The 22073-nt window shown below is 48.2% G+C and overlaps 1 protein-coding gene across 1 annotated transcript; it reads left to right on the top strand.

Annotated features, from left to right (window-relative positions):
- The first annotated feature begins 8404 nt into the window (after positions 1-8404).
- Positions 8405-17966, top strand: KLHL35 (kelch like family member 35). The gene is made up of 6 exons (XM_067533249.1): positions 8405-9294; positions 11833-12017; positions 12984-13102; positions 14985-15173; positions 17141-17329; positions 17778-17966. Exons 1-6 carry the CDS (start codon positions 8405-8407, stop codon positions 17964-17966), a joined length of 1761 nt encoding a protein of 586 aa, XP_067389350.1.
- The last annotated feature ends 4107 nt before the right edge of the window (positions 17967-22073 follow it).

The following is a 22073-nucleotide window of genomic DNA, read 5'->3' as shown; positions in this document are numbered from 1 at the left end:
CAAAGCCTCATTGCACTAAATGCCCGGGTAGAGCAAGGTGTATGAACTCCAGTAAGTGCCAGAAAAGCTGATCAGCGCGGACAGAGGTGCCAAGTCATACGGGGCAGAGGATCTTGGGAATGAAACCCTGGAAATCAGGCAAACGACCCTGCATTTCCAGTGTTGCATATGAACCTCTGGCAGTCTGGGGAAGCAGACACCAGACTGTGCTGTGATGCCCATGGAGTTGGTGCGCTGAGCAGGATGGAAATGAAATGCTGATGCGAAACAGATGTGAAATTTCATGGAAAAAGGCAGCACGTTTTCCCCACGCTAGGAACGTTTCTAATGTGGAATGAGGTGTCCTGTTCAAACTGCCAGGGCAATGGGCACGTCAGCGAGGAAAATGCCAGGTTGCAAAGTGCTCATTTAAACTTCGACGTGGCGAGCTGGAAATTCCCAGGACAATTAGGATTTACTCGGGGTGACCGAGGGCTACCTCCCCTTCTGTCCTATTCTTGTCCGTGGACCTAATTACACAATTTTAATGAGCTGAGATGCCTTCCTCTTCCTCAGTTCATAGCTGTTGGAGGCCTCACCGTGTGGTCTGGGCTCTCTGGGCATGTTTATTTAACTGCTTAGTGTGGTTTTCAGAGAGACCCAGAGACTCTGTCAAAAGAATTGTTCCACCTGGACCTCTATTTACTCTGCAGGCGACTCCTCTTTCTGACGCTGTCCCCGTGTAACGTTTTTCTGAGCTGTGATTTTTTTTTCCTTGTGTCGTCCCCCCCCCTCTTGTCTGACGGTTACTGACACTGGGACTCCTCCCTGAAAGGCTGCGATTGACAGCTGCAGCAAATGCCCTGTCGCCTGCAGGCACGTCAGGCAGGAGGAACAAAAGCAGATTCCTGCCCCCTTCTCCCTCTGTGGCCTTTTGTGTTTTCCCCCAGCAGCAGCCGCAGAAGGGCTGATCTCTCCGCCTCTCCTCAATGCTGCCTGCAGCCCTCACACACAGGACGTGCTGCAGCGGCCTCTGAGGGAAGCAGAGCTGTAGAGACACTGGTCCTAACTGTGGTCCAGGTGAGTACTTGCCTTGTGAATGAGGGACCCCTTCTTGAACGAAAGGGATCACTATACCTTGACAATTAGCCTCTTGGGCCCCTGCCATGTAGGATGTACAGGGAGGGGATGGGTTCAAGGGCAGCTGGAAAAACCAGTTGCCTCTTTACTCTGTGATTCATGCATCTGGGGGAAAGGAGATGGAAAGGGAGGCAAGGTTTGGGCCGAGCTGGGGGTTCTCTTTGTGCTAGCTGTCAAGAGTTCAGCTGGGCCACGTTAATGTGGAGGGCTGCACGGTGACACAACCAGCTTGGGAGTTTGAGAGCAGGGTGGAGGTGGGGAGGGAGATGTCCAATTCTCAGCCACACACCTGTGCTGTTTGTGCGTGTGTGATTTGTTACACTGTGCTATAGAAGGTCGTGGCGTTCGCGTGTGTCCCAGCTCCATGGTGCACCCAGTGGAGATGGATTTCATGGTTTTCTTTGTTTAACTCAGATGAATTACTTCTACAGAAATCTGTTTCATTTCCTTTTAGCTGCATAACAAAAGGAGTCTTTTATTAGTGACATTCTGGAGCTCATTAACACTTGCGTAACTCAACTGACTTGTCTGTTTTTTCTAGCTCCTAGCCTCTCGCAGTCATTCGTGGATTTTATCCCCACAATATTCTGTGAGGTAGGGAAGTGTGGTTATCCCCACTCTACAGAAATTAAGTGACTTGTCTAAGGTCACCCGGGGTGCCAGTTGCAGTGATGGGACTTGAACTCAGGTCTTTCAAGTCCCAGTGCAGTGCAGTGCAATGCGATCCCCTGTACACTAGGTTACCCTTCTTCTCTATATGATACCCTGTTACTGATCTACACTGTTGTAGAAGAAAGTGGAGTCAGACCACTTTATTTTTGCCAGTGAGCACAGAGCAGTCACATGATTATATCTGAATGTGGAACAGAACAGTCAAGCTTTACAGTTCGAATGGCCAAAAGCTTCGTAAATGGCAGGAGATTTTTCCTATGCTTCACTGAAACCTGTACTGCAAAATCCGTAAGAGAGGCTTCAAAATGGCCTTGAAAATGAATCTCAAACTAAGGCTGCGTCTTCCCAAATAGTCAATTTTGTTTGTTTAAAAAAAGTGCTGAGTGTAGCCATTACTCGCCTAGGGGATGTTTTGCAAAATTACTTGGAGTTTCATTTAAGATTTTGTTCACTCATTCTTTTTCAGTTTTCATTTAAAAAAAATTTTTTTTTTTGGTATGGTCTTTTCCCCTGGTTGCCAATTTTGATTGCTCAGCTTCTGGCCACAATGGAATTGTCCAAAATAATTAAATAAAATAAATTTGAAAACACTAAATTTGAAAACTCTGATTTTCAAAAATGAGAACATAAGACCAACCATACTGGGTCAGCCCAATAGTCCATCTACCCAGTATCCCGGCTTCTGAGAGTGGCCAATGCCAGCTGCTTCAGAGGGAATGAACAGAACCAGGTCATCATCAAGTGATACATCCCCTGTCACCCATTCCTAGCTTCTGGCAAAGAGAGGCTACGGACACTTCAGAGCATGGTTTTGCCCATCCCTCCCTTTACATTTCTTTACATTGGGGGGGAATATTTTTCTTCAATTTTTTCCCTCATCATAGACTTTTAAGGCCAGAAGGGACCAATATGGTCGTTGGGTCTGACCTCCTGTATAACACACGGAATTTAACCAACAGCTTGTGATTGAAGGAAACTGTGTGCGTGTGCGAGTGTGAGTGTGAGTGAGTGAGAGAACGAACAGAATCTCCAAGTGATGGTGGATTTACCACACACCTTGTGAATTTCTGCTCCCAAAGAAGTGAGACTTGAGGCAGATCTGAATTGATAGAAAAGTTGCTGGATTAAAGACCTGAACTAGAAACTGATAACAGATCTAGATAAAGAACTGTATTTTTCCCTCTTAGGCATTCACTGCCTAAAATGCCATAGCAGCACGGCTCCAGGACATCAGTGTAGACACTACCTATGCCAGCGGGAGGTATTCTCCTGTTGGTTAGGTAATTCACCTCCCCAAGAGGCAGTAGCTAGGCTGATGGAAGAATTCTTCGGTCAATCTAGCGCTGTCTACACGAGGACTTAATTCAGCTTAACTACGCTGCTCAGGGAATGTGGATTTTTCACCCCCCCCGAATTTCCTCGTGTAGACCAGTCCTTGCTCCATAGTTTTCATCATTGTTAGTTTCAACAGTACAGTCCAACAGTGTAAGAGCTCTTTAGACCCATCATCGTCTCCCGGACAACAAACTAATGCAACTACCGAGGGAGGCAGTACTGCTGAGGCCATGTCTACACTAGCAAGCTTACAGTGGAACAGCTGTACCAATGCAGCTGCACCACTGTAAGATGGCTTCTGTAGCTGCTCTGGGCCAGCAGAAGAGAGCTCTCCCATCAAAATAGCGCTGTGCACACTACCACTTATGGCAGCAAAACTTATGTCACACAGGGATGTGAGGTTTTTTTTTTTTTTCAAACCCCTGAGCGACATAAATTTTGCCAACGTAAATTGTAGTGTAGACATGGCCTTAGTGGATAGGACACAAGACTGTTGCTCAGGAAACCTGGGTTCCCCTTCCCTGCTCTGCCATATTGGCCTGATGTCTTGGACAAGTCCCCTCCTTTCTCTGTGCCTCAGTTTTCCCTTCTGTAAAATGGGGATGATAATTTTCTCCTTTGTAAGGTCCTTGGAGATCTACAGATAAGAGTGTAGTAATAATAATAATTAATAGCATGGTGCATCCAATCACATCGTCCACTGGTAGCTGGTTACAGCACAGCAAAGAGCTGCTGATGGAGTCACTGTTTACGTCAAGTGCTTTTTGGTACTGAGAGTCCCAGGTTGGAGCCCCGTGGGGCCCGTGTGCTGGTGGCTGTGATTTAGTGTAAAGCCACATAATAAAGCGGGGCCTGAGCTGTGCAGATAACCTCTGCAGGAAGGTTTGGGTCTGGGGGATTGGGTCTGGCTTGTCTCTTAGGCAACGTGCTGAGAGTCGTCATTCTGGCTAGTGGAGCCCGACTTTCAAATGTGGGTGTCTGTGCAGGGCACTGAATTCCCATCTTGGGCATATATAGCCGCCATCAGGTGCCCAAATGCCCTTTGACGTGCAGAGCCTCCAGACGGGGATTTGAGGGCTGGGTTAAGGTCCCTGTGTTTGGATCTGCACCGCTAAGAGCTCAATTGAAGGGGGGTGAGGGCGGCTGGAACTGTTGGAGGATAAAGTGGTAATGAATCGCTTTTTCAGGGGCAGGTGCTCAGCATTAGTAAGTAGTCTGGGTGCGGAGTGGGGGGGAGCTCACAAGAAGGTCGGGTTATTCCTAATGCGAGCTGGAACAATGGGAAACCAGAGAGCAGAGCTGCAATTAGCGCTGCGCCGGCTGCAGCTCTTGTTTGCCCGGTTGGAAAAGAAGACATCAAAGGCAATTGGAGGCTAATGAAACATGTAAGAAGAGGATGATAGGAGAGAACAAGCCCTGAGATCCCATACCCTGCTTACTTCCCCCCAAGGGGAAAGAGGGTGCATTAATAATGATCTCCATCTTTCTGGCTCTCACCTGTAAGCCCCTTGCAGTTTGGGTACGAAGATCTATGTTGACTGTGGAAGAGTTGGACTTCTGGGTCCTGTAGCACTGTTGTCTGCCCATACATCAGCTGAGGATCGGCCCCCATGATCTGGGTGCAACTGCAATGACTTTCAGTGGGGCTATGCTGATTTACACCAGTTGAGGATCTGGTCCCATTGGTGTGTTTCGCCAGTGCCCTGTCTGGTCTAGCTTTCCCAGGGGCTTTGTGCGCCAAAGTAAGTCTGTATTTATGGAAAGCACCATAAGGAATCAATGGGGTGGTGGGCGGGGAACAGGAACTGCTTGGAAAGTGAGCTATTGTGTGTGTGTGTGGGGGGGGTGTTCTGCATGTCTGTGAGATAGACAGAAGAGAAGCTGGGCGTGGCCATCAGTCTGGTGGTCTCTGTCCTTCTCCTAGTGGTATCCCCATAACCACCACCGTCACTGGTACCGCTGCTGCTGCTGTCTGCAGACAGGCCAAGCGATGTGACCATGGAAACGGGATTTCAGGCAGGATGTTGGAAGACATTGAATCGGAGTTTTATATCTTAGAGATTGCTGGGAAGGATTTTTTTTTTTATCTATCATCTCCCTCTGTAACCCTCGTGGTTCCTCTTTGCTGCGTAAGGAGCCAAGTTCATTGCCTGGTGCATCGCCACTGAAGCATGTGCTCACGCTTTGACCCTAGGCCCTCCTGGATTCCCACCCTACACACTCCTGCAAGAATGTTTCTACACAATATGTCTCGTAAGGTATCCTACGAAAGCTAATGACACTCTGGTAATTAACAGCATTGTCAAATACGCGAGTTAACGTTGCGTGAAATCATGAATTCTCTCTGTATAATGTTACTAGAACAGGTTTAAGACAAAGATCGCCTAGCCTAGGGAAAGGTGATAAACCAGTCTAGCCTGCACAAAGGGATGTCGGTTACCTCCACTTAGATATTAGCAGTAAACAAAGCCATCGAGCTAAACCAATGTGTGTGAGTGTGTGTGGGGGGGAGATGGTTATCTTGTTCCTGAACTCAAGAGACAGAGAATTAACTTGGCTCCTGCACCCCAGAGAGACCTAGGAGGCTGATTCCCCAGGAGGCCTTGTAAGACAAAGGGCTTGTCTACATTTAAAACAGTGCAGCTGCACTGCTGTAGCGCTTCAGTGATGATGCTACCTAGGCCGCCGACAGCAGGGGTTCTCCTGTAGGTGTAGGTACTCCTCCTCCCCCAGAAGTGGGGGAGAATTCTCCTGTTGACCTAGTGCTGTCTACACTGAGGGTTAAGTCGGTTTAACGCTGTTGCTCAAGGGGGTGGATTTTTCACACCTGTGAGCAATGTAGCTACACTGACCTCATTGCATAGTGCCAGGCAAAGACATCCCGTGGGGGAGATCAGGACAGGCAGACTATGGATTCTGGCCAGTAAAAGGCTGGTGAGGAGACTAGGGGGGGAGGGGGGGGAGAAAAACCATCTTGAATAAAGACTGTGTCTTGTGAGATTAAGTTTTAGACTTTCAGATGCATGTTGTCCCTGCTAGTTGCTTGTAACCGTAAAGGCAGCAAACCTAACTCTTTCTTTGGGTGAGAGAGCCTGGTCCCTGCTGGATGATTTTGGAGTGAATTCAGGTCTGGAAGGGTTCTAAGGTCAGCCTGCAAGGAGGAACCAGGTTGGGCAAAGCCAGCGTGAGGCTTCTGGGTTGCTGAGGTCAGAGCTCTGGATGAAAGCTGCACAACCACACAGGATTGCCAGGCAGATGGTGACTGAATCCCTTATTGGTCTGGATGAGCCTGAAATTCTTGCGCACACCACTGCAAGTGTGGTCTGGTTTATCCTGTGTTCCAATTGTTCTGCAATTCTAGATGGTCAATTCTCCGCATATTTAGACCTGGGGGTTACAAAACGATTCCTGGTTTGTACCTGAGATGGGGTGTACCGGGACCTTTGCTGTGCACTGCTAGAAGCCCTGTGGTCTTACCACACCCCACCCCAGGAAAGGAGCAGTGAAGGTGGGGTCCTCCAGGCCTTGCTGGAGAGGCCTTATGGGAAGCAGCCAATCAGAGCCCAGCAGGCTCAGATAAAAGGAGCTGCAGGACCTAAGCAAGTCAGTCAGTTCCCTGCTGGGACCAGAGGGGTGAGGAAGGGGGCTCTGCTCTGGTCAAAGGAGCTCGACAGGCTGCATCTACTGGACCTGTGGAGATTGGACCTGAGAAGTGTGACCCTAAAATAATGGGTGAAAGGAAGGGGGCTATATGGGAAAAGGCCCAGGGAAAAGCAGCAGAAAAATGGAAGCAGCTAAAGTATGTGGCTGCTTCATATAGGGTCCCTGAGTGGGGACCTGAAGTGTAGTGTATGGCCCAGGTTCCTCCGCCGGTCGCTGGGGATGCGACCTAGGCTCTGAGAAAGGGACAAGGCTCGCTTAGAAGAAGCCGAAGTGAAAGAGGGGATTTAAAGGGCTCAGAGGTAGGGCTGAAGACCCTGGGGAGGGCAGATAGCTTGTTGGACTTTCCCTTCCCTGGAAGGGGTTCATCCATTTTGACTGTGTGAGTTGGCCAGAGGGCTGAGCCATGGAAGACCCGCCTAACGGGGTTCACAACCTACCAGCTGTGCCAGGACAAGAAAAGACTGCAGCACCACACCCGGCCGAGAGTAGGCGCTCACGAGAGGTGTGTCCCCCGTCACAGTACCCTGGTGCATTAGCCCTTCCTCAACATGCCGTTAGCTTGGGCCTGTTTTCAACATATTTCATTCCATAGATCATGGTGCATAGGGTTTTGCGGGGATCCCCTGGGTTGCAGGTATGCACGATAATTCACCGGAGGCTCACATGTGAGGTCTCTGCACCAATGGCTCTCTGGGTGTCCTAATCATTACGAAATGTACGTACAGATAGTATTGAAGGAGTTACGTATCTGTACTGGAAAAGCTGGTAAACTCCTGGGATTAAAGCAGGCCACCAGGATGTGACGTTCCTCAGGAATCTTCCTTTGAGCTGGGGGCGGTAAGACATCTCTCTCCATGCCTGGCCATCTGTATGTTGCTTGTTGTATGTCTCACACTGTAGGCCAGCCGTTTTCAAACGTTTTGAGCTGAGCTCATCCCTTTGAGTTATAATTTTTGGTTGTTGCCCCCCCCCCCCCCCCCCCCCGCCCCCGCCCCCGCCCCAGACAAAAATAGACACAATACCTGCCCTCCCCCTCGGATTTTCAGGATGGAGGTAGGTGTGTGTGACGGTCTCTGGGGGCAGAGCCAGCACAGGGGGCAGAAATTGGCATGGCTGAGGTGGATGTGGATGCTGTGACCCCCAGGCTGGGTCGCCTGCTGAGGTGAGTCAGGGGATGGACGTGACGCTCCCTCCCCTGAGCCCGGCCGAACGTTCCTCCACACCCTGGTAGGGATGTGTCCCAGAGTTTGAAAACTTCTACTGTAGGCCTATTTGCATACTGAGCCCATAAGAGATTGCGAAATCTACGAGAGAGGAAATCTACAAGACGAAACAGCCAGCAGGGCAGTGTGTGAATGGATCTATCTAGGCATGCCAGGGGATTTAATTTCTGGTGTTCCTGTGAAGTTCTTTGTGACCATGATTACAACTGGAAAGTTCAGTGGAACCGTCGGCTTGTTGCAATCTTATGATGAATACACGCAACAAAATAGTTTGGCTAAGAGCAATGTTAGCCAATACTTATGAGCTAACGTTATTAATCACCAGTAATTTGACAACTGTTTCACTGTGTTCATTGCTCTTCCTCCCCCATCCCTCTTCCCCTTAAATCAGGATGCACCGACTGATAAAAGAAGAGTCCAGTTACAGAACGAGCAGCCTTGAAAATGCAACTCAGGACCAGAACAAAGAAAAGCTGCACATGAAACTCTGCAATGGGTCCTGCCACGCTGAGCAAATCCTCCAGACTCTGAACTCCTACCGGCAGAGCGGCATCTTCACGGACGTGGTGCTCTTGATTGACGGGCAGGAGTTCCCCTGCCATCGCGCCACCTTGTCGGCCAACAGCACTTACTTCCAGGCCATGTTTGGTGGTAGCCTCAAAGAAGGCCACCAAGACATCATCAGCATTCAGAATATCTCTGCCTCCATCATGAGCCTCCTCCTTGACTATATGTATGGGGGAAACATAGTCATTCAGGAAGACAATGTTGAAGGCATCTTGGAGCTATCGGACTTGCTTCAGATGTCCAAGCTCACAGAGGCGTGTGTCGCCTTCCTCGAAGGCCAGCTTCACCCGTGCAATTGCTTGGGCATCCTGAAGTTCGCTGACTCTTTCTCCATCGCTTCCCTGGCTGAGAAGAGCAAGAAGTTTATGCTGGAAGGCTTCGTGCAGGTGTCATGTCATGAGGAGTTCCTGGAGCTGAGCATGAAGGAGCTGATCGAGTATCTATCAGATGAGCAGCTGGTGGTCCCCAAGGAGGAAGTGGTCTTCGAAGCAGTGATGCGCTGGGTACGGCATGATGTGGCCTCCAGGAAAGCGGCTTTGAAGGATCTCCTGGAGCACGTGCGTCTCCCTTTGCTGGATCCCATGTACTTCCTGGAAAAGGTTGAAATGGATGAACTCATACAGGACTCAAAGGAGTGCATTCCTTTACTGCACGAAGCGCGGAAGTACTATATTCTTGGGAATGAAGTCAGCTCTCTGCGGTCAAGGCCAAGGAGGTAAAACCAGGAAACTGTTTCACAAAGCTGCATGCCTGAGTCATAGATCCCTAGATATTGGAGTCAGAAGGGACCATTGTGATCATCTAGTCAGACCTGTTATATAACCCAGATGAAAATATTTCAGTAGTAATTACTACAAGGGAAGAGAGTTTCCTGCTATGTAAAGGAACTTTATCCAGCTCAATAGCCTTGGTTCTGAAAAGACTTGTGCATAACTGTTAGCTAGTGGTAGTTGTTTATTTAAAAGTCCTTCACATTCACATGGGCTTCTTATAAGGTTCCTCATGCTAATACCTTCCTAAATTGCCTTTCCTTAAATTGGAAAGGGTTCAAAAAAAAAAAGCTACAAGAATGATTTGAAGTTTGGAAAACATGCCTTCATGGTGAGGGGCTAAGGAAGCTCTGTTTAGTTTATCCAAGAGAAGGCAAAGAGGTGACTGGGTCTTTGTCTACAAATGCTTTGCCGCTAGTTGGGGAAGAGATTTCTGGTAGTAGATGGCTCTTTAATCCAGCAGAAAAAGGCTAGAAGCGGAAGCAGAAGTGAGAAAATTCTGTCTAGAAAAAAGACGCATGCTTTTAACGGTGAGGATAATTTAACCATTTGAACAAGTTACCACAGGTTGTGGTGGATTCTCCATTACTTGAAGTCTTTAAATCAAGACTAAATATTTTATTTTTAAGATATGCTATAACTCAAGCAAAAGTTTCAGGCTTAATGTAGAAATTACTGGGTGAGTTTCTCTGGCCTGTTTTATGCAGGAAGTTAGATTATATAATGGTCCCTTCTGATTCTAATAACTTTAACCCATTGCCAGATACAACCCTTTACTCATCTCATGCCTCACCTGTACATCCCAAAAAGCTTTCCAGAGGCTAGTGCTGTAATCCCCACGTAATAAAGAGGTTCAGAGTCACAAAATGAGCTGGCCCACGCTTTTGGAATTTTAAAATTTCTGTGAAAAATTTGGTCCAAAATTTTGAATTTTGGTGGGAAAGGGGGAACACATTTCAACATGATTTTTTTGCAGATTTCCCCTCCTCCCCCCTCATTTTCTCACCAACTATAGAATGGATAAAAAAAATCCGATTTTCAAGAAAACGTAAGACAAAATGTCAATCTGCAATTTCCCCCTTTTTTGTTTTACACTAGCTGTAGTCAGACTGTTGAGCAGCTGGGGTGGGTGCTGGGACTGCTGTTTATGGACAATCCCTTTGTGCTATTTTGCGTGGCTTTTCACTGAAGAGAGAGGCACCCGAAGCACAGTGTGTGTGCAAGAAATATGACTGCAAAATTCCCTGCTTGGTTCTCAGCTCTAAGCCTCTCTGCTTCCCCGGAGCTGCAGCAACACGATCTGCTCTCCTGCAAAGTTTGGGCGATTTGAGGAATTGTTGTTGCAAGCAGGGTGCCATCAGTCTGTGGAATTTACTGCCATACGTCGCGTGGATTTAAGTCAATCGGATTTAAAAGGGGGTCGGATCATTTCATGGCCAATGACAGCATTTGTAATGATATTTGCTGAGGGATGGGTAATCGAATCTCATGCCGGAGGGAATCAGCTGCTCTCCATTCAGGGTCAGCAGAGAGTCCCTGCAATACGTTGCATTGCACAGCTTGATGGGGGGCGTTACGGGGGAGGGGATTTAGTGGGTTCCATTTTTCACAGAAGCAGCAGGTATGGGCCACTGATGGGCAAGGGTCTGATCTGGAATGGCGAACCCTGTGTTCAGTCTGGAGACTTTGGGTGCAATGCTGCTGCAATGTGTTCTGACACTTGTCCCTGGGAATCGGTCTGGAGCAGGGGATTGAACTGTGGTCTCAGGTCCCGAGCTGGCACCCAAACCACTCTTCCCTCTCTCCCGCCATGAGCTAGTTGGCTGGAATTTCCCTCCTTCCGTGTTTATTTTATTGCTAGCTATTCCTGCAGCTGAAGCGTGTCACTTCTCATCTCTTCGGGCAGTGGGTTTGCTGTGGGCCAGCTGCCAAGACAGCTGTGTCTCCCATGGTGACTGGTCTCACCCCTGAGGCTGCAGCTTCCTTGCTCCTGAGGAAGGTAACTGTCAAGAGAGGTAACGATCACAGCCTGGGGACTTCAGGTGGCTGGGCCAATCCTGGAGAGAGTTTCAAAGACCAGGAGCAGCACCTTTACATGCGACTCTCTTTAACAGAAGCTGGTCAATGCTTTTGAGCTGCACAAACCCATAAAAAAGACCACTTCTGCCCCAAAGAGCTCACAGTCTAAATAGCAAAGATGGATGAGGAAACCGGGGGGTGGTGGAGAGAGGTGAAGTGACTTTCCCAAGGTCACCCAGAAAGTCAGTGGCAGAGCTGGGAACAGAACCCAAGTCTCCTGACTCCCAAGCCAGGGCTATAGCCACTAGACAACAATGCCTCTCCCAATAGGACTCTTCATGGTAATAGGTATCAGAGTGCTTTCTACCAGATAATATGGTAGGAAGATAAAGCTTGGAGCACAACAGCAGAACAGAAAGTTGGGACTGTTGCTTTAATATTTAGCCACGTGTTTCTCATTCTAGGTTCATGGAATTAGCAGAGGCCATAGTAGTTATAGGCGGCTGTGATAAGAAAGGCCTCTTGAAGCTCCCCTTCACGGATATGTACCACCCGAAGAGCAGGCAGTGGACAGCACTACCTAGCGTGCCAGGGTACACAAAATCGGAGTTTGCAGCCTGCACCCTGAAGAATGATGTGTATATATCAGGTGAGAAACTCCAGCAACAGGCCCCCTGCTGTGCCGCCGAGCGATTCTTAGAGAGACAGCTGATTCAGGCTCCATGCTGCTCTCTTCTCCCGCTGCAGAGCCACTAGGGTCTGTTATACGCACACACCTAGCACCAATTGCAAAGTAGTTCCCTTCAGTTATGCAGGTCTGTGTTTTCCTGCAGTGGTTAGCAGTGTTACTTGTATTTGTAGATGGATGCGTAAGCGGCTGAGAATTCATTCCCAGTATAACGTCTTGGCCCTAGATTCACAGATGGTAGGGCCAGAAGAACTTTTGTGATCATTTAGGCTGACCTGTTTTAACACATAGAACTTGTCCAAAATGATTCCTAGAGTAGATCTTTTAGACAAACAGCCAGTCCTGATTTATAAATTGTCGGTGATGGAGAATCCACCATGACCCTTCTTGCAATGGTGAATTACTCTCACTGTTAAAAATGTACACCTTGTTTCCGGTCTGAATTTGTTTAGCTTCAATTTCCAGCCATTGGATCATATTAGACCTTGCTCTGCTAGGTTGAAGAGCCCGTTATTAAATATTAAATAAATATTCACCAGAATATCGGAATGGATATCCCTTTAATTATTGGATAGCACCCAAAAGCATGCCAAGTGCTTTACAGGAGACACCGGGAGATCCTGTCCATGCCCCAGTGACCACACACAGGAATTGCCAGACTGGATCTGACACAGGGTCCTTCTAGTATCCAAGGTTGACCATCAGGCATTCGGTCCTACTTCCCCTGAAGCAGTCAGGGCGGTGGGATTTTTCTTTCTTCTCCTTTTCCACCTTCTGCCTCTACACGTGAGATCCTTATGTCAGGCTCGACACCAGTGCAAGGTGGTGTTATTTATCATTCACACTAAGCTGTCTCACTGCCTCTTGGTTTTGATGTGGTGGCGGCTCTCCCCTTGATCGAATGGGGCTTCTCTGTCTGTCTTCCAGGAGGGCACATCAACAGCAGAGATGTTTGGGTGCTGAGCTCCCAGCTGAATGTCTGGATCAAAGTTGCCTGTCTGCACAAGGGCAGATGGAGGCACAAAATGGCGACTCTTCAGGGCAAGGTAGGTCCTTCATTCCTCCCTCCGCAGTTGGCAGTGACAGACTATCAACCGGAACTATTCACCGAGGCTTTGGCACTTGTTCCTCCTCCCACGCTAACAGCAGGTACTAGCGGAACCTGTGTCACGTGACGTGCCAGATCCCATAGAAACAGGTCCCATGGGAAGAAAATGGAAAGGATCAAGGAGTTCCGGAGAGCTGTCTGTCTGTCAAGGAGACAGTTTTAAAGGCACAACTGTAAAGATAGGGAGAATAATAAGAGGCCAACATGGCTCCAGGAGGAGCTCTCCAGTGACCTGAAAGTCAGAAAGGAATCCTACGTACATTAGAAACAGGGACGAATTGCTAAGGAGTACAAAAGAACAGCCTGAGCATGGACATTGAAGAACCTGTTAATACATTAGGAGCAAGAGAAAGATGAAGGAAAGTGCAGGTCTTCTGCTTAGCAGTGGAAGGAGAGCTAATGACTGATGACATTAAGAAGACTCGGGGGGGAGGGGGGTTAATAGCTATTTTGCTTCAGTCTTCACAAAAAAGGTTAATGGTGATCAGATAATTAACACAATTAATATTCTCAACAAGGGGGAAGGAATGCAAGCCAAAATGGGAAGAACAAGTTAAAGAATTGGATGTGTTCAAGTCGACAGGGTCTGATGAAGTTCATTCTAGGGTGCTTAAGGAACTAGCTGAAGCAGTCTTGGAACCATTCGCAATTACCTTTGAGAATTCCTGGTGGACGGGTGGGGACCCAGAGGTCTGGAGAATGAAAAAACATAGCAGATATCTTTAAAAAGGGGACCAAAGAGGGACTCAGGGAATGATAGACTACTCATCCTGACTGAAGTACCTAGAAAGGTACTGGAACAAATTATTAAACCATCAATTTGTAAGCACCTAGGGGATAATAGGGTTATAAGAAATACCCAGCATGGATTTCTTCAGAATAAATCATGCCTAACCAACCTCATTTCCTCCTTTGATAGGGCTTCTGGCCTGGTGGATGGGGGGGAAGCAGTAAAATATAAGATCGGCCACACTGAGTTAGACGGATGGCCCATCTAGCCCAGTGTCCTGTCTTCTGACAGTGGCCAATGCCAGATGCTTCAGTGGGAATGAACAATTCTGAGTGATCCATCCCCTGTCATCCAGCCCTAGCTTCTGACAGTTAAAGGTTTAGGGATGCCGGGAGCATGAAGTCACGTCCCTGACCCTCTTGGCTAATAGCCATTGATGGATCTGCCCTCCAGTAAATGTGCTAGATCTTAATTTTAGCAAGGCCCCACGTGCTGTTCTCATAAATAGACTATGGCAATGTGGTCGAGATGAAATTATTAAAAGGTGGGTGCACAACTGGGTGAAAGGCTGTACTCAGAGTAGTTACCAATGGTTCACTGTCAACCTGGGAGGGTGTATCGAGTGGGATCCTGCAAGAGTCACTCCTGGGTCCAGTACTATTCAATATTTTCATTAATGACTTGCATAATGGCGTGCGGAGAGTATGCTTATAAAGTCTGTGGGTAACACCACGCCAGGAGGGGTTGCAAGCACTTTGGAGGATAGGGTTAAAATGACCTTGACAAACTGGAGAATTGGTCTGAAATCAACAAGGATGAACCTTCCCTGCTCCAGACTGATTCCCATGTTGTAGTTGTACATTTGATTTTCCCTTCCTAAGTGAAGTGCTTTGCACTTAAAGTACTTACAACCTTCCTGCTAATAGCTCACTCTGCGCTCTAGCCATTTGCCTCTTTTCCATGCCCCAACGCAACTTTTGCTCATGCCCCTTCGGGATCATTATGCCCAGGACCAGATGTAAGATTCTGTAACCCGGAGCCCTACCCCCAGTTTGATTTGTGATGGCTGACTCTGCTTCTTCCACGACAGATCTACGCAGTGGGTGGGTTTGACGGCTTTTACCGCCTGGCCAGCGTGGAATGCTACGATGCGTTCTCCAACAGCTGGTCAGTCGTCGCCCCTTTGCCGGAGGCGGTGAGCTCGGCCGCTGTGGCCCCCTGCATGAACAAGCTCTACGTGATGGGGGGAGCTGTGGACGACAGCGCAAACACAGACAAGGTACCGCGGTGCCAGGCACTGCCAGGATAAAGGGAAAGTTCAGCCAGTTTGCTTTGCTTGAGATGTCTTGTAAACAAGCACTGGGAAGGTGTGACTCAATTGTTTTCAGGTGTGTGAACTTGGGCAAATCACTCATTTTTTTTTTGTTCATCAGTTTCCCTATCTGTAAAATGGGGATAACATTTACTATGCCTACCTCATCATTGTTTGGATTGCAGTAATGCCTAGGAACCCTAGTCATGGACCAGGATCCTATTGTGCCAGGTGCTGTACAAATACCAACCAGACAGTCTCTGCCCCCAAAGCATTGACAGTACAGGTTACATCTGATGGGGGGGGATGGGTGACTCACAGACTGGCTCTTGAAGGAGTTGGGCCCAACCTCAAATGTGACTGAGCAGCCACCTCCCAGCTGAGTCTGATCAAGTCATTAGCAAAGCCTGCAAGCGACTGTTGGACAGGAGGGCTTTGGGAGGTGGGGTGGCAAATCCTGGAGCTGTGGGGAGACACGCAAGAAGCCTCTGCCGAGGACTCCTGGGTCAGGGAAGGACTGGCTTTATATAGGGAACATAGGTGGAACTGTTTGATTGTGTCTGAAGAATCCACCGAGCCCTGAAGGAAGCAGCTGGCTGTGGTGGCAATCCTCCCCTCCTGGGAGCAGGAAGCCAGCAGCCCGCAGGCTGGGATTGCTGAGCATTACAATGCATTTTTGTAATGAAATATGAACGTACCTGTGTGCGTGCGGAGATCCACGGTGCGGCCAGCGTACGAAACCGACCCCTGCCGAATCCGATTTCAAACAGACCAGCTCTGCGCTGTCTGTAATACCACGGACGCTTGGGTCCTTTAGGGCATGTCTACCCTGCAATTCAAAACTCGCAGCTGGCCCATGCTATGGGGCTGTTAAACTGGGGGTGGGGGGGTAGATGTTTTGTCTCGGACTACAGCCTGGGTTTTAGGACCCTGTGAGGTGCAAGGGTCTCAGAGATTGGATCGCAGCCCAAGCCTAAATGTGGTTAAACAGCCCTGCAGCCAGAATCCTCCGGGCCCAAGTCAGCTGGCCCGGGCCGGCCGTGGGTATCTAATTGCAGCGCAGACAGACCCTCCGTGGCAGACTGCGAGCGTGTTCAGAGCGTTTCAGATGATCTCACTCCTTACTCCTTGCGGGTTACCTGACTGAGGAAGGCCTCCACACACCCAATATGCTGCTACACAGCTCATTAGTTAATAATAAATTTATATTATTAAGAAATACTCAGCACGTTTTATCTTCAGTTCACTGCGCAAACACGTAACTGATTAAGCACGCACGCACGCCCTGTGTGAGGCAGGCATCAGCCCCGTTTTACAGCCTAGGGAACTGAGAGGCAGAGGCCTACACTTTCAAATGACCACTGACCAGGTGTCTTATTGTTCAGGGGGCCAACTTAGCCACTTACAGGCCTGACTTTTCCCCCCACAGGTGCTGGGGGCTCACAGCTCCCCTTGAATTCTTTTGGAGGTGTAGATGCTCACTACTTCTGAAAATCGGGCCCCTTGAGGCATCCGGTTGGGCCGCCAGAGATCAAAGCACCCAAAATTAGAGCATGCTTCTGAAAAAACTGAATTCTAAGGGCCATGTTTATAAGGCATTTAGGCACCTAACTCCCATTGATTTTATTGGGAGTTAGGCACCTCAGTACCTTTAAAGATCTGGGGCTAAGTGACTTGCCTGAAGTCAGACAGTGAATCAGTGACAGAGCCAAGAAGAGAAACCAGGGGCCCTGACTCCCAAGTCCCTGTTCTCTGTCCACTGGACCGTGCTCCTTCTCCCATTCATTCATTTTATGATAGATGCGCTGCAATGCACTGGATCAAAGGGACTGTGCCCTTGAAGTGTGTTGGGTTTTAGCTAATAGTATTTTGCCTAAGCAGGGACACCACCAGAGTCTGTGCTTCAATAGCCAATTTCCTGTTTCTTCTCCCAGGTCCAGTGCTATAATCCAGAGGAGAACAAATGGACATTCCTGTCTACTACCCCCTTCTATCAGAGGTGCATTAATGCCGTCTCCTTGGACAACATGATTTATGTTGTGGGTGGACTCCTGAGTAAAATCTTCAGCTACGAACCCGGCAAAGATACCTGGAGAGAAGTGGCCAGTCTCCCAGGACCCCTGGTAAGGAGAAATTTTAGTACGAGTTTCTGAATGTCACCTCATTCTCTAGAATATCCTCTATGAACGTGAAAACGTTTGCAGAAAATTAAAGGCGAAGTGCTGAGAGCTGTGACCCGAATGCAGTAAAACACTTAAGTGCATGCTTCAATTCAAGAATGTAAATAGTCACAGCTCCACGCCAGAGCTGGCTGACATTTTTGGGTAATACATTTTTTTAACACTCATTCAGAATGAAAATTTTCATTTTGGTCACCGTTTTCTGGTTTCCCGATGAAGGGGAGGGCGGGAAGGAACCTGAATTTTGGTTTTGGTCAGAGCAGAGTTTCATTGAAACCAGCGCATGATCCCCACTTCCTTCCTTGTTAAACTTCAGATTTGAGCCCTGTTGTGTGAAGTTGGAAGAGATGCCCACAACCTTTCCATCCTCTCCTTCTCTCCACCCCCCTAGGAAAGCTGCGGTGTGACAGTGTGCGGTGGGAAGATCTACATCCTGGGCGGCCGGAATGAGAATGGAGAAGGCACGGACAAAGCTTTCACCTTTGACCCAGCTACGGGGCATGTGGGGCAGCAGCCCCCACTGCAACGCTGCACCAGTTACCACGGTTGCGTTACCGTCCTCCAGCGTGTGAGCAGATGACCTCGCCACCTCCTTCCCCTCCCTGGGAAGAATCCCCCTTGCGAAGACAGCTACCTGGAGTGCCAAAAAATGACCCTCTGTCTTGTTAATTACTCTTATGTGCCAGTCCATGTGGAAGAGCAACATCAAGTGATCAACTGCAACGGAAGTTAGGGTGAGGGAGTCATCGAATATTTGCAGCCATGACTGCTCCCATTGTTTTAGTGGTGGTGAACGCTGCTTTATGCCAAGAGAGGATGGGTGTGGGCAGTGCGTAACATTCGGGTCAGGGAATGCTGAGCTAAGACCATGCCCTTCAGCAGGTCTTCAGTAAAGCCCATCAGGAATTTTCTTGCAAAATGGTTGGGGTTTTTTTTGTTTGTTTGTTTTTTTCCCTGCAAAATGTCGGTTCCTCAAAACCGAAACTGTTGGCAAAATAGCGTCTGATTCGACAGAACTCCAACACTGAACATTTTTGGTTTAAAGAAAGGCTGGTGATTGGCGGACAGGAAAGTTCCTTTCTTCAAGTCTTAATAAATTTTTGTATGTAGATTTTAGTCACACACCCAAAAGGGAAAGAAGAGAAGGTTGCATTTTGAACAAAACATTTTGAAATTATAGAAAAAAACTAACCTGAACTGAATTTTTTTTTTTCAGTTTGTGGAAGCTTTTGAGATTTTTTGTTGACTTTTTGTCCCAATTTGGGACGGGGAAAAATGTTTCACAATGTCAGAAATTCTTCTGGGGCTGTTTTAAGAAATTTCAAGTGTCCCCAAAGTATCTGGCCTTATTTAATATGACCTTTAATTAACTCACCCCTACCAGATATCTGTTTAAGACAAGAAAGGTTCCAAGAGTCCAGTTCTCACTCCATTACAACCGGAGGCCTTGATTCTGCAGAGACATCTGCATGTGTAACCCATTGGCCAAGATTTGTTATGTCTCCCTTTGGTCCCAAACCACAGAGGATACGAATCCATTACAGCCCACTTAGTGAGCCTGGCTCTTAGCTCAAGCTGTCGAGCTTTGTCCTGTTAGCTGTGGAGGGCCCTGGTTCAATCCCTGGTGTCAGCCAACATCGCAACCATCATGCGTGCAGAGTTTATGCACTGAGAGTCAGTCCTGTTGACGTTGGGGATCTGGGCCTGACTTTGGCCTAGACACTCAGGTCCAGGTATCTGCTGGACCCTTGACAAATTACTACTACTTAAATTTTCTCTTCCATCTCCGGGTTCAGGATGCCAAACTGTTGCTCTACCCTGGGCTCCCCTCCCTGCTCATGCCATAGGTTGCTCCTGTGGGAGCAGCTGCGTGAAGAACTGAAGCACGGCCGGCGGTGGAACATAGCTTGGCTTAGATTCTAGGTTGAGCTGGCAATTAGAACAAAGATCTGTTTACTTGTCAAGTTAGCAGACTTGATACGAAGCTCCCAAGAGACAACGAGCATGGAACTCCAGGACGCGCTTCTTCAGAGAAGAGCTACACTTTAATGTCCTTAATCCACAGCTGGAATGGATGGTTTCTGATTGGCCTATCAAGGGGTCGGCATTGTCCAATGAGGTTAGGACTTACAGTGGCTCCCAAACTCTCTGCTGGATCTCCGTCTCATGCTTCTTAGACTTTCCAAGGGACATGTGCCCACTTCCAGCATACCCTTGGGTTGGGTTTGAAGTCCTCTATGTGAGGAGGTCCCAATGGACCATGTCACCATTCTGAGGTAGGTGCCCTGTAATAGTGACAGGCAACTGGATGGCAGTTTTCAGGTGCTTGTAATATTGGGCTGGAAATCTTGTGGACACAGGGTCTTTTGTGAGTTTCCTTGGTCTTCAGACTTCTGAGCTGGCAGCTAAAAACCTTCTCTCTCTCTTAACATTTCAGAACCTCAGAGACCACCTATGTGTTGAAGGCTCAGGGAGTTCTTACTGTTCTTGAACCATCTCTTCTCTCCCTACTCTTCGAATCCCCAAAAGCTCAGTGTCTTCAAAACCAGTGTAACATGGGATTGGTAAAATATTTGAAGAGTCTTTAACCAATCCTCCCTCCCCCACCACTCACCTTTATCTTTTTAATTTTACGAAGTTGATGCTTATTCCTTAAGAGCTATTGAGAAACATCTGACTTGCTCAGAAGAGCACTCGGGCAATACTAAGTCATGTTACAAGATTTACTGTGATACAATAAAATGGTCCCAACAGGCTATTTCAAGCACTGGAAAAGACTCCCCTGCTCCGCTCCCCACCCCCAACTTTCCCATTTGTGCTGAACATCAAGGAAAAAAGGCACAGTCTCATTATTCCCGCTAGTCATCGTCCTACCAAAGAGAGAGCCTGCACCATCTTTTCACCAGGCTGGAACTGAGTGGTGTCACTTGCCCTCCAATAGCAGGTAGGTAGAAATGGGTGTGTAGATTTTTGGCACCATTTGCGTTTTCCTTCCCATTTTTGTGGTGCTCTCACCTGCCCCGTTACTTCTGTGGTCTCCAGTGACTATGAAACCTGAAGACAGCCTTAAGAATGACGGGAAGGGGTTGCTAGGCTGGCAAAGCAGGTCTTAAGTCCCCTGGTTCTGTACAAAACAGGTACAGCAGCAGTGGAAGCTTCCTCTCCAGCATTGTGGTTGTTTTATATTACAGTATCACCGAGAACCTTCAGATCAGGGCCACACTGGGCTAGATGCTGCATAACAGAGTTCCTCCCCAGAGTTCCCAAACAGTCTCCCCATTTTACTGATGAGAAACTGAGGCACAGAGAGTAAGTGACTTGGCCAGGATCACACAAGGAATAGGTGGCAGAGCTGGGAATTGACCCCTGGTTTCTTGGATCCTAACATGGCATGTTAACCACCAGGCCAGCCTTCTTTCTACATGATGGTGAGCCAGAAACTGTGCCTTAGAGGGCTCCTTGTGGGAGTAAGAGTGTAGTCTCCATGCTTCTTCAATGCTGCCTGCTGGGATCCCCAATGAGGTGTCTGATGTGGACGCCAGTGAACCAAGCCTGAGCTTGCTAATCCGCTTCACACCGGCCGTAGCAGGAAGACAAAGCTAAATGATCCTGAGACCATCTAAGGGAGGGGAGGTGGTAAGTGACTTGCTTCCAGACGACTGCAGGCGGTGCAAAGCAGTTTCTTTGCCCTCATAATTGGTGCTAGTATGGGTGTGTTGGCGTTTTGATTAAAACGAAGGCTGGACAGTGTCAGAAGGTCAAAGAGCCCTGTCCCAGCTGAGTGTGTTTGAATTCCTTGTCCTTGCATTTTACTGTAGCCTTCATTTTCTCTCCCCTACCCAGCTGCGTGAGAAACTCGGTGACACTGCTCGCTTCTGTGGCTAGTCCTGTTTTGTCACTGCCCAAAAGAGGTGTGGTTTTACAGCAGGTTGACTCACCGTGCTGGCCTCCTGTAAAATCCTAGTGGAGACAAAGCTCAGTAGTTTTTACCACCCAGTAGCTAGGTGAAGTCAACCTGGCCTAGCTACTTCACAGTAAAACCTAGACCCACGTCGCCACTTTGGATGTTACAGCAAGAGAAGTAGCCCGCACTAGTTGGCTCTCTGTAAAGCCCCACCTTGTTCGCAGTGAAGATACAGTCTGAATGAGCTAGCTCAGATCATCCTCTGTTCTCAGAGAACACCTGTTCTGTTACACTCCTGTATCTTTACCTTTTTTTCTTCCCCTTCCTCACCGTGACGCTGAGGCGGTGCTCAGATACTTCTGTAAGGAGGGTCCTCAGAGAAGTTAGAATTGTTTAGCTGGATCTGCTTTGTCAAACGTCTCCACTCTTTCCATTGTGCCCATTCACTGACCTCATGCCTTTCCTGCAGTGAGGAAACGAAGCCTCCTTAGCCTTTCTTCACAAGGGTATTTTAATAATCAGGATCAGCTGTAAACCAAGGCAGCCAGGCCTCTCTGGTGAGGAAAGATAAGATGGCTGGGAAATCCGTATCTTAGTCTTATTAGAAATGGGAAAGTCTGATGATTAGGTGTAAATTGTTGGGGCTATGGCCTGGACTGAGTGTCTTCCCTGCAGGGAAGTGTTCTCCATTGCTTTTGTACCCGCAATGACTGTTGAGGGAAGAGAGGCGGCCCCATCATTGGAGTATCAGCCAGTTTCCACTATTGGCATATATTCAGCCTA

Source organism: Emydura macquarii, unplaced genomic scaffold, assembly GCF_026122565.2.
Source record: "Emydura macquarii macquarii isolate MOO-44397 ecotype Brisbane River unplaced genomic scaffold, CSIRO-AGI_Emac_v2 contig_3328, whole genome shotgun sequence".
In the NCBI taxonomy this organism is placed as follows: Eukaryota; Metazoa; Chordata; order Testudines; family Chelidae; genus Emydura; species Emydura macquarii.
Note: the sequence above shows the minus strand (reverse complement) of the source record. Positions and strands in the feature narration are given on the sequence as shown.

Bases quoted from the DNA above. Each gene is read 5' to 3' on its own strand.
- KLHL35 (XM_067533249.1), top strand. From the start codon at position 8,405: ATGCACCGACTGATAAAAGAAGAGTCCAGTTACAGAACGAGCAGCCTT. The intron at 9,295-11,832 runs GTAAAACCAGGA...TTCTCATTCTAG, and splicing joins CTGCGGTCAAGGCCAAGGAG to GTTCATGGAATTAGCAGAGG. The intron at 13,103-14,984 runs GTAGGTCCTTCA...CTTCCACGACAG, and splicing joins TGGCGACTCTTCAGGGCAAG to ATCTACGCAGTGGGTGGGTT.